This window comes from Seriola aureovittata, chromosome 6 (genome assembly GCF_021018895.1).
Source record: "Seriola aureovittata isolate HTS-2021-v1 ecotype China chromosome 6, ASM2101889v1, whole genome shotgun sequence".
Taxonomy (NCBI): domain Eukaryota; kingdom Metazoa; phylum Chordata; class Actinopteri; order Carangiformes; family Carangidae; genus Seriola; species Seriola aureovittata.
Genome location: NC_079369.1, coordinates 5,160,561 through 5,173,357, shown reverse-complemented (window position 1 = coordinate 5,173,357; position 12,797 = coordinate 5,160,561). Strand labels below are relative to the sequence as shown.

At 39.4% G+C, this 12,797-nt stretch overlaps 1 protein-coding gene across 11 annotated transcripts in view; it reads right to left on the bottom strand.

The window, feature by feature from the left end:
• The window catches only part of mcf2l2 (MCF.2 cell line derived transforming sequence-like 2), a 111,711-nt gene that overhangs the window by 30,474 nt on the left and 68,440 nt on the right, over window positions 1-12,797 (bottom strand). For 10 of the 11 annotated variants that reach the window (XM_056379393.1, XM_056379397.1, XM_056379391.1 and 7 more), the window contains 8 exons: window positions 12,237-12,359; window positions 11,213-11,293; window positions 10,234-10,374; window positions 8,536-8,628; window positions 8,049-8,127; window positions 2,430-2,483; window positions 968-1,004; window positions 37-134 (listed from right to left, as the gene is read on the bottom strand). In XM_056379393.1, coding sequence (XP_056235368.1) covers window positions 37-134; window positions 968-1,004; window positions 2,430-2,483; window positions 8,049-8,127; window positions 8,536-8,628; window positions 10,234-10,374; window positions 11,213-11,293; window positions 12,237-12,359 — 706 coding nt within the window. The remainder of the gene's footprint in view (window positions 1-36; window positions 135-967; window positions 1,005-2,429; window positions 2,484-8,048; window positions 8,128-8,535; window positions 8,629-10,233; window positions 10,375-11,212; window positions 11,294-12,236; window positions 12,360-12,797) is intronic. The other variant, XM_056379394.1, reaches the window with a different exon arrangement.

The following is a 12,797-nucleotide window of genomic DNA, read 5'->3' as shown; positions in this document are numbered from 1 at the left end:
AAAAAAATTATTCATAAAGAAAAAAGTCTGTTCTACCTCTCTTCTGTCTCATATTAGGGCTGGGGTTGGTCCTCCGGAAGCCGGACTCCGGACTTGATGAATCAGACTGTCTCAGCGCCAACTTCCGCACGTTCCTATTGGAGTAGAGTAAGATTGGTGTATCCCAATGAAATGACTGAAGCAGAATGTCCTAACTACAAAGTGCAAGGTGTCACATCCTCTACAAAATCTGCAGGTCTACAGGTGTTTTAAGAGGTCACAGAATTCTGGGGGCAGCAAAACAAACTATTGTTGTTTTGATAGAGAAGTCAGATAATAATTGGCCTTTTTCCATGGATCTGATTTTCTGTTTCACACGGCATGAGCCTGCGCACAGCAGGGCAAAGTGAAAGGAGTTGGTTACTGTTGAGAGGTTGGAGGTGTGCAGCCTGTCGCCTGCAGCTCGTCATCTAACAGCTCACTGTGGCTGCTCCTTCTTGTTCCATTACTCCCTGCAATGTTTCAAACTGATCTGCTGAAATGCTGAAAATTACTGTTGTCATATTCTGTTGACACATTTTTGATGAAGAATAGTGGCAAGAACTAAGTTTTTTTTTCCCCTTTTAACAATCTTGAAAAACCTTCTAATATTCTGTTTTCACTTTGTCATTATGTATTGACTGTAGATTGATGAGATAAAAGGTTTTAGCATAAGGCTGCAACATAACAAAATGTGAACAAAGTGACAGGGTCTTAATACTTTCTGAATATGAGCACTGTATATAAATATTGCAATACTTTCATAAGTGGGCCCAGTCGCTATTGTGTTGGCTCATTCGGTGATAAATGTCTGTTAAGTCACTATCTATTAAAATGAAAATCTTCTAGACTGACACTTTAACTTTTTAGCTCTCATATTAGCTCTTTCATGTGCTAAGAAGAGACATTATGTCACTTTGTCGTTTGTAACATGACGGTGTTTGCTCACCTCATCGGTGCTCCATAGATGTTGAGCTGACTGGCTTCTGTGAACACAACAGAGAAAATTACACTTTACTTTGCATCAAATGACAATACTGGTTGTGTCTACCATAAAAATCCATTTGAGTGTTCAAGAAATTATTTATACGAACATTTTCTGATCTGCCACCTCACTGATGAAGGTCTGCTGAAGTTTAAGCTTTGAAGAATACTTGGTTAAAGTTAGGGAAAGATTAAAATCATGGTTAAAATAACCAGTGTTGAGATGAGATCTAAACTGTGGTCTCTGGTGTCCTGCACTAAGAGGTGCTGGAGGCCTGAAACATTATAGTGGTTCTGCTTTTGCTCCTTTTGTTTTTTTTAATTGATATTTTTGACAGACACATGCGATGCTACGGAACTGTTATATATTATACACTGTAATGTTTTTTTTTTTTTACCAGGCAAAATAACAAAAAATGGGCAATAACCTCAAAGCATAACCAGACTGTGTATAGTTAGAGATACAGTACCTGCACATACAGTGTGCATACAGTATAAAACTACCACATTCTGTCAAATTAATAGTCCATAGTCCATATTGTTCACCTTTATATAGAGGTACAATGTAAGTTTCAGTTCTCTCTATGTGGGGAAAAACAAATTTGTCTTCCTACCAAACAAAAAAACATGAATGTATCTCCTTCTTTATAAAGCATTTACAAAGCTGCTTTTTCTTAATGGGTACCCATTATGCTCATTTCCAGGTCTATATTTTTAATCTGGGACTCCACTGGGGTAACTAAAAAAAAGGCAATATTAGCTCAGGCCGCCTTAAAAGCCCACTTTATTCTGATTGGCCAAACTTCCGCAAGCCTACCCAGGGGCAGCACAGCCTGCCTGATCCCTTTACCGCTCTGGAGCTTCGGAGACCAGATAGTAAAACGAAGTAACAGAACTGATTGGTAATGGCAACTTCTCAAATCCATCTGTAAAAGTTCGAGTCCGAATTCATTCCAGAATATGTGAGAGGAGAGAATGAACATCAATCACAATGCGTAAAACCAAAAAAAGTCTTCTGTCAGGAAATACCAAAGCTAATGTTGCTAGTAAAATGTAATTCTGCTGTCCCATAGTGTTTTCTGTTGACTGGGCTTTGTAACTTGGCAGGGCTTTTACATGCACAAAAAAGCATAAAGGCAAAGAAAAAAACACTACAGGAAAGCGGAAAACCCCATAAAACATAATGTGGGCACTTTAAGAGTTTGAAACCTCCATTGTATATATCTGGTGTTTAGTAACTAGGAGTTTTCTTCTTCTTTGTTGGCATTGTTCTTTATCTTAGTGCATTACTGCCACCTGTAGGTCAGTGGAACAGTGTGAAACCACCGGCAGAAATGTGTATTGCATCAACTGCATATATGTGCATGCACATGTGTGTGTGCACAAGACAGATGAAACACAACTACAGGTCAAAAATGTCATGTTACCTTTCAGGTTTGTAATCCTCTCTGTCCCTATATTAGTGCCTGGTCCTGTTGAATCTGCATTGCACAGGACATGAAGGATACAGGAGAAGATAGATGCTAATAGCTGGTGAGTCATTACACAGGTCAAGATATTAAAAGTTGCATATTGCATATTATGGGTTATGATTATGTTTTGTGTTTTTTATAAACTCAGATATGAAAAATAAAAGCGGTGAAGTTGTTTTACTACTGCCATTCCGCTAACCCTAACCCTAATGGCTAACAGTAAGCTAGCAGTGTGGGCTAGTGTGAGTGGGTGAGGGAGAATCATGGCGGGTAGGGGTGTGCTGATCATCAGCATAAACTGTGAATGTTGCTCTACATTTACATTAGTGTCCACATTTTTATTATAAAAATAAATTATGCAGCCTTTCGAGCAAAACAGAGTTCCTGAATTTTGTATACATTCTGTACATGCCATGATTACCATGGCCTTCTGCCAAATCTGAACCCAGTTGGCCTTGTGAGTTGATCTGTGCTTAGCCAGTCAGAGCATTTTCTGATGAATAGTGGGCGGTTACTTGTGCCTAACAGCAAAATCTGCTGTGGTTGGGACAGAAAGAGGCCATCAGAAAAGTGGTGGAAAATCAAGACTATTTTTTTGTTAAAAAAAATTATAGTTTTATTTAATTTCATAGAGACATGAATAGTACAGACCTAACTATAAGTGTTAAAATATGGGACCTTTAAAAACAAAGGAGGAAAAATAGTACAGGATGAGTTATAAAAAATAGCTAACCGGCTGTTTTTGTGATCAGCCAGAAAAGGAAGTTTATGGGGTTTCAGGCTGTGTTTTCAGTGTCTGACCTCTGGAGCAGTATTAAAGGATGACATCTTTTACCCTTGGAAGCGTCTCTGATCCCTCTCTCTCCTTCCACTCTAACATTTCTAAGTTATTTCCAAGCTTAAAATCGCCCAAACTGCTGTGTCAACTGTGTAAGCTCATTTTTATTGGCCTTTATTGGCTCCAGAAAGAAAGAGGGAAACATCAGAACACTAAAATCCCTGGGGAAACAGCTTCAGAGACCAACTCATATCTAAACAAGAGGCTTCATAAATGCAACGTTACCAAATCTGGCCTGCCACAGGATTCTGCTGTCGGACAAGAAAACTCTAGAGAAGACTCTAGCAACATAACTGCAGACAAGAAGGCACAGCCTTCCCCAAATGCATAGCTCACATAAGTGAAATACCAAGCTCTATGAATGATCTGGCTTGACACCTCTTGTTCCAAGCAACCAATGAACCTGTCGCAGAAATGCAGAGTCAGCATGGAATCCTTCAATATGCTCCAAATATTGTATTCAGCAAAAGGGATATATTTTTTCATTATGGATCTAGCTATGTTTTATTTATAAAGGCTGGTCACACTGAGGTTTGTGCAATGGTACGTTATCTGTTTTCACTATAGATTCCTTTGGAGCGAATAGTGCATATGTTGGGTGACTCATCTTTATCATTGGATCTGAACCACAAATATCACCAAACAGGCAGACCTACCTGTGCTTTTCAGCTAAGCTGCCCGGCTGTTCCACCAGTCATCTCTATCATGACTTTGTCGAAATTTGATATGTCATATTCTTTTTCACAAGCTTTATCCATTATTTTGTTATATATAATGATGCGAGAGAATTTGGTCAGAAGGCTCAGACAATGAAGAGAAAAGTCCTGAGGTCGGACATGCTTCCAAATAATATTTCAATAGTTTACAACAGAATAAACAAAGTTCAATATGTTTACAATTCTACAAGGGCACCAACATGACATAAAATCATCTTGAGTGGTATCCAACCACCAGATAGTTATAGGGTTTTCTTGTCCAGATTTTGATTTTTGTCTGCCTCTGACATATCTGTCTCTACCCCAACACAATGGAGATGAATGGACCTATTCATATGAGACAGGCTTTCACAATTAAATCTCTGGATGACCATGTCAGCCACTTTGCTTTTGAGTTCGGTGCATTTGACTGACAAACCACAGTATTTCTTAGAACTGTATTACAAGTCGAGATTTAGTTGCACTTTTCTCCATTTGCTCTCTCTCTCTTGCTTATCCATATGTGGTTACACTCTCTGTTTCTCTCTCTCCGTCGCCATTTCTGTTGTTTTCTTGTTCTCTCTCTCTGTTTTCAGAGAGCTGGTTTAACATTAATATCAGCTAAATAATTTCCCGCCCAGGGCCCATATTTATCTGCTAAAAGTAAAACAGAAAAATCTTTTACTCCTACTCACAAACTAATGAATTCAAGTATTTATCCAACAACTATCCCAGGCCGTCAGGCGATCATTTTATTACTGATTTAAACATCATTACCTTCTGTACTTGCTGTAGTTGTATGTGCATACACAGTTTTAGTGTGCCAGCATTTTGGATGCAGTCTGTTAGAGTTTTAGATAATGTGGGTAAACCATTGGCTGATGGTCATCTAACTACTTTTGTTCTTTGCCCAATCACATGTCTTTGTGGTGATGTCACCACAGATCTCTGCAATTACTTTGGCGAGTGCAACATTATCATTACTGATAGAAATGATGGCAAAAGTATGAAAATAAAACTCCAGTCTAGCATGAACTCCAGTGTAGCATGAAAGGTCATTCTCAATCTTGGAAACAGATCATGGATAAACTTTGACCTACTAGCTTTTTCAACAACATCTCGTGGTCTTCGTTTGAGTGTGGTCGATCGTCATGGAGAAGAACATCCATTCTTTGACTCAGTAAATTAATAATAGTAATAATTTAAAAAAAAGACTGTGACATACAGCACAAAGTTTCAGAGGCTAGTAAGTGGACTTCAAATTGTTTTGTTTAAACTTGCTGCCTTTTGTTTTCAATATGGATTCTACCTGTACATTTGTATATTTTACATAACACACCACTCATATTATAATCCATCTTCTATACTTCTCTCTCTCATCACATTCGTACTGTTTCTCCCTCTCCCTTCAGCTCACTGAGCTGAAATGACTGCTGTTCTCCTTTGCTGTCCTTCTCTCAACCCTCCTTTCTCCTCACACTTGCTCCTTCCTCCTTTCATGTTCATCCCTTCAAGCCTCCCTTCATTTACTCTGTGCTGCCTCCCAGTCTCCATCACCAACCTGAAATTCTCTCTTCTCTCTCTCTCTGTCAGTCTTTTTCTCTCCATGCATCATTCCAACATTGTCTCCTCTTCTTTAGGTTCAATCTCCCTTCTCCTTTTCCCAGTCCAATTTCATTCTATCTCTCTTGTCTTTCCTCTACCCTCCTCACACAGGGTCACAGCTGTAAATCACACATGCACACACACACACACACACACACACACACGTGCACACACACTCACACACGCTCGCTGCACTGGGCTATCTGAGCCTCCTACAGCCTCTGCTCTCTGGGCTTCATGACATGGCTGCCGTGTTATTAGTCAGTCTGCTCACACAGACACACACACTCAGGCACTCGTCCCCCCCACATATACAGATGGGTTGTCAGTCGGGCAGAGTGTGTGGCGCGCAGAGGGTGGTTTTCCTGTCAGTCAGGACCGCAGAGTGGAACTGTGGTAGACTGATGCTCGTTGGTCAAGAAGAGAGAGGGTTATAGAAACCAGTGGACACAGAGAGAACCAGGGAAAGGTTTGTGTTGCTGTGTGTTCATAAGTGCAAACATGTTTCACCTTTTGTACATTCTTTGCAGCAACTATTAATTTTACAGTTATTTTCACCATGGATTAAATGCTCTTAATTTAAAGTTTACAAAATGTCGTGAGCAAAATCGTGAGGAATGTCCATCACAGTTTCCCAGAGCCTAAAGTCACATCTTCACATTGGCTGTACTCCATTGATTTGAGATACTGTATGTTAATCAATTTTTGGTCAAGGGCCTTTGAAAACATATATATAACATAACATAATGCACTATGCAAAACTTATTGCAATGCTATGCAATATTACATCTTGTGTGGCTCTGGAGGAGCTTTAGCCTCGACGATGTCATAGTAATGTTATCCCCGGTTATGTAACCAGGCTTTTTTTTTTTATGTAATCAGGCTTTTAACGGGAAGCCTGTATTAACAACTGGGGCTATGATGTCTGAGAGATGTCACTTTGAAGATTAAGCCACACTATGGACTAAAAGTCAGGATGTCTTCACCGTGGCTTCTTTAATTTTGACCATTCTTTTGGTAATCTGTCTCTTGTGAGTTCCCGAACTTTATTGAGATGCGTTACTGAATTGCTTGAGGAAAACTTTAACTTTCAGTCCAGCAACTAATCATTTTATAAAATAATCATTTCAGCACTACACAGCACAGAGTTAAATGGGCTGACTAGACTTAGGCATCTCTTGGTGAAAGTTTGTTTGAGCATCTCTGTGTGCAGCAGTTCTCCATAAAGAGTTTGTAGTATTTTCATCATGTTCTTGTTGAGCTGATGGACCGTAGATCTCTAGTTTTAATTGTAGCTATGTTGGAAAAAATTGGGATGGAATTCTTTGTGAGCAACATAGTGAGGAAAAAACATATCTGAAAAGCCTAAAATGTTTACTGCCAGCACATTTTAAATATCCAGTCCTGCAATACAGTGTCTACTCATCAATCTTTTTGAAATATTTGCATTGCATTATATTTAGGCTTTCACAGCACTTGGTTAAGATCAGGTATCTGGGTAGGTAGTATTTGTATTTGTCAGCATCAATGTTGTGTAGTTGAAAAACTTCATTCTGTCAGTGCACATCTTTAAGGTTACTGCTTATAAAAGCTACGACCAAAACAGAAATATAAATGCAATCCCTGTGTGCAACAGTGATTTAGGTAACCAGAGTGAACGCTTCAAGGCACAAATGAACCGATTTTTTGAAGGCTGAATTACGTTTGTGAGCTGTGATTGAATGAGAACGACTAAGAGAAGAAAAATCGTACATTTCCTTTACGTAATACTTATTTCCCATAAGAAACTCAGTATTGATTCACATGTCTTAAGTATTTTTGATGCGAACAGACTGTGATTATGTTTTTGTTGCAATATAATTTTTCTCCGTCTGCAGTTCACAGACAGTTTTCAAAATTGGACAGTTGACTGTGACTTGGCAGTTCAAGAGAATGACAAGCACAACTCCAGACTACAGCGAAAGGATGACTCCAAGATGTGCTGACAGATACTGGTGTTGACCCGAAAATGTTCATGATAACAGAAAAAGAATTGAGTTGTTGCAGCAGGAAATAAGGTTAGAGCCACAGAAATAGAACTGAAAAATCAAACTGTATATAAATAAGAATTTATGAAAATATGAAGATTCAATAAAATATAGCAACAGCAACCAGGTGAATGTGTGATTAGAAATACAATATTTCAGTGTACATACCATGTATACAGCATATGCACTGTAGTAAGAAAGTTACATGTATACTACAGGTATACTGGGCTACCAGGAGGTAACAGATGAACGGATTCATAAAATCACTCGCCTGTCCTTCAGCTACAAATAGGAAGCTCTTATGAGCATATATTCTCAAGCGCACAGGAGTGTGTGTGCATGTGTATGTGCGTGTGTGTGTGTGTGTGTGCGTGTGTGCGTGTGTGTGTGTGTGCGTGTGTGTGCCTACCTCTGCATGCCTCCAGCTGGCCTGTAAGCACTTTACGAATCTCTGACACCCACATATTTTTCACATCCATGGAAGGAGCCTTGGGAAGAATAAACACACACACACACACACACACACACGTACAAACACAAATCAAGCAACATATACAACAAAAGCATTCTTACAGTAATGCTGTTTCTGTGTGTGAGAAACTGCTCAGTGGGGAAGCTGTATGGTGCAACACTGTCCCCGAGAGGAGAACTGTGGAAAAGAGCTCAGGATGCCTCCCAACAAGCATCTATGACAAAATGAAATATTAACTGGATCTTTTCAATCCAGATATCATAACACTAAAAATTACACTTAAACATTTTTGTGTTAATTTACCATCACGTATCACTATAGGTGTGATCAGGGAGGAGAAATCATGAATTCATGATGTAAGCATCCACAGAATCCAGGAAAAAAAAAAAAAAAGGTTTGTCTCATTCCAGTGGCATCAACATACCTGGATGATGTAAACCTCCTCCCTGCCGTTGTACCACACCTCAAACTTCTTGCTGTCTCCTTTGACGTTTTCTGTGATGCCCACGGCGCTCATCTGGACAGACAGCAGGACAGAGACACTGTGAGACGCAGAAGTAAATGAGGCAGCATCTAAGACTAACCTTTATTGTTTAGAATATGTAAAATCATTGACATAAGCAATTATTGAAAGTTGAGGAAATCCACATAACCTAAAATGACCTGAAAACTTCAGTTAACTTGACATTTCCAGATTAACACGTTTGAGAGACCCAGGAAAAAAAAAACTTTGAACTTTTGAAACTTAAAGGTTTGCTCTAAAAAAAAGTCAAACTATTGCTTTTTTAAGATTTACATCTTCACCAGAAGTATGCACATCCTGTCTGAATGTCACTCACAGGGTAGGGAAGTCAAAGTGAAAAACTGGGTGAAGGACTGACCATATCCATACAAGATGCCACATGAAACTGGGGCTCTTGAGCCTCCTGCGCATCCGGGGCAATAGGGAAGGTGCCCACTTTGCCCGGTTGGTAATTCAGCCTGATCAGTTGTGACTTTTGGTCACGGTACTGAGGTGATTTTGGAGGAGAACAGTGTGTCATGTAGTCTTTGTTGCATGTTGAATGACATTTAAACACGTAAAATAAGCTTTCATCAAACACTGTAAGTGTGAAGCCTTTATAGATCAACACTTGGACAGTGTGAAAAGTTCATATCTTATACCTGAGTCTTAGTCATTACAACCACTTCGCTCTCAAACACAGGGTGCTGCATTTTATTGAGCTGCTCTGGCTCTTCTCAGAGTCAAGAGGGTCAGAGCTGGAATATATCACCAATGACAAACATGAATGGCCTGAACATGGTTTCAGATAAAAAAAACATTTGTCGCAGGAGGCACAAACAGAATCAGCCAATTCCAATGGCTGGTAAGTATGTGAAAAAGACCTTCGCCAGTCATCCAGCAGTTTCATTACTGCATCATTTCATCTCTGTTCATGAATTTCAGCGGATAATTGCAACATTAGTACGCATTTGGAGTCCTGTTTCTGTCCATCTGAGAGAAAAGAACTATCTTCGGCTGCTAAATGTTTGACTTGGTGCTGGGCAGGTAGTGTAAAGTTGGTTTATCGGAACATTTTCTGTGAAAACAGCTGCGTCCTGCTGCTGGAAAACGAGGAAGAGCAAATAAAACCAAAACAATGATCTAAAAGACACTAAAATGCTCCATAGTGCTGAAGAAACCTGTAAGTCAAATGTTAGTTCTCTATGAATGTATCACTTCAAATAACCGCTTTCAAATTAAATACAGTAATTAAAGTTATTTTATCATTAATCTTCAATATTAATTTGTGTTGCTGCCACCTATAAATACTGCAGTCGAATACCGTGAAACCACTGGCAGGAATGTGTGTCAGTTCACTCGTGTGTGTGTCCTCATATGCATGCACAAGTTAACAGTACAGGGCTCCAATCATAGAAAAAGAGCTCCACAGCACTACAGGAAGTCAATGACTCCACAGGAATCCTTTCATTAACAGATTAGTTCAGCCTTTTTCTCGACATTTTGGCCATGTTTGAACATTTGCAGCTGTAAGAGAAATTGTTCTTTAGTTGTTGCTTTTATAGATCTTCAAATTACAGGGGGTGTTTATCGCACACCCGGGAGTCATGCAAATCTAACCTTGAGTGAGTGTTTGAAGCTGTAGGACGGGGTCTTCTCGTGTCCATCTGTGGTCTCCTCTCGCTTCTTGCAAAACAGCAGCATCTTGTCATACAGGAAGAGGTGCCTCTGCATGGGCTTAAATCGAGCCAGGTCCTTCACCTGAAATCAGGTCAGTCAGTCATTATGTCTGATTGCTGGTCCAGCAGTCACTCATCAGTTCAACTATTATATTCATTTTGAAATAAGTGTAAGTGTGGAAGCTCGGTATTCTAACTGTAAAGAACTGAGATAGATTATGTGTCACATAGTGCTGGTGTTGTTAACGACTGTGTTTCTCCATTAATGCCATATTCCTCATGAACCCTCTTGCTTCCTGCTCTGTGCTCCCCTTCCTTGCATCTTTTCCCTTATTGAAGAGGATAAATGTTTTATAACACTCTCTGCCCTTTCATCATCAGTAATTACTACTCCTGCAATCTTAAGCTCCATTTGCAGCAACTTTGTCCAGTTTTGTGCAGACACACCTAAGAAAATGTATCATTGCTCTCATTAGTGGGTTTTCTTTGTTCATGTTCTTTCTTTGATAAATGTGTAAAAAGAAATGTAAAACTATACGGATGATTTTGTATGCATTTTAAATCCATTTATGATGAATCACAAATTCACAACCCTGATGCTGTGTTTAAAGCCGGAGTGCTGGACTTTTACACCTAAATGAATGGCCGTTATAGTAAGAGTACAGTACTGATTAGGTAAATCTCTCTGTATTTCAAAGTATACTGGAGTTTTAAATCTGGTGTCAGTGACAAATTTCCCACGCTAGCACATTGTGTTTTATCAGCAAGCAAATGATTGGTTTGCCAAAACTGAAGAGGCGAGCAACCGTAGCAGTGTAGAGACGGTGTAGGCTACAGCAACGAGAAGTGGCCGAGTCTACGGCTGGAAAATCTAGAAAGCGTTTTCTGATTCTGTTATCTAGTGGAATGTGTTGTTGTACCTTGCTGTGGCCTTTCTTGTGGTCAGTCCACACATTAAAGGATCCCTGCATCAGCAGCTTCCCCAGTTCACTCAGGTTTCCCTGTGAACATCAAGACAAACACAGTCAGACTTCTACAGCACCACTCATTAGAGTCATAGCACTTTCCATCTGGAGGAGGCGATGGAAGCGCCATCTCATTCAGTTCTGTAGCTATAAGCAGATCTACCTGGGTTGAGGGGGAATAAATGAAAATCTGTTATTCATAAAAGAAGAAAAAAGCTAAATATTTTGCAGATATTTTTTATGACAATATAATGCCTCAACTTGTAAACAGTTGTGTCTGTAAATGTTTTACTGTACAAACTGAACTGCAGATTTAACCATCTTTTCAAATAGAGAAACTTATTATGCAGTATTTATTCCAGCAGTCTTTGCATTGCCACGCACTCTTGCACAACCTGTACCGTAGCTATAGTAGTAGCTTTATTCAAGGTGATTTTCTGCTGTTCATATTCACTTAATAACCACTGCTGATGAATAGAAATTTCACTATTCAGTTCATGAAGCAAGGAAGAACACTGCATTAAACCACAGGACGCCAATACCATCCCATGTATCAAGCTACTGACAGCTTTCAAGCGCAACACTGAGATTGTCATGAGGTTAACGTTACACAACAACAAACCATCCATGAACATGAACACACAGTCAGACGAACTGTCTATCTAAACCAGGTGATTTCTTATTTTTAAATTACCTGGAAGGGAATGAATTCTCTCATTCATCTTCGACTGCTACATTGATATCATCACCTGCCATGTATTGGGAACAGCTATGGTAAGACGTTTCTTGACATCTTGCTTCATGTTAACGTATTTCTTCTTTATTTCTGTCCCTCTAAGGCTCTGTGATGACACAGTATTAACAGATGTAGTAATATTTTCCCTTTTTTTGCCCCTAGTACTTGGCTTCTGTGTTTTCACATTGTAAATGATGGTGGTGATGATGATGATGATGATATACAGTAATTCTACATACTGACCTCAAAGCCAGTGATGGCTATTTGATGCATGGAGTCATTGACAGACTTGATGATGTCCAGCATTGTAGCTAAAGCCTCCTCTAGCTCAGCCACCCCCTCGCTCTTACTGCATTTTAGCATCTCCTGGAAGACAGAAAGGTGGAAGAGAAGAGAAGAGAAGAGAAGAGAAGAGAAGAGAAGAGAAGAGAAGAGAAGAAAGGGGAAGGAAGTTAATCATTAACACTGATAACAGAGTTATCAGGTTGAGGATGTGGGGCTGTTGTCCAGGCAACAGCTTCTCTACACTGTGAAACACCATACAGGAATTTAGTGGAATAAACTAACCTTTCCTTTTTTGTTAATTTTAATTTAATTTAGAGGCCACTTAAGAACTTATGAACACATTGTTCTAACTTGAGGACTTTTGATTTGAAAATGATTGAATGAACTGCTGATGGTTTTTAAATAAACAAAACTAGCATATTCAGAGAGTTCCCAGCATGCACTGTTTGAGAATTCAAATTTCCCAGAGACTCTTATTTTGAAGGACCCATTCATGATGGAAACTGGCTGTGTGTTTTT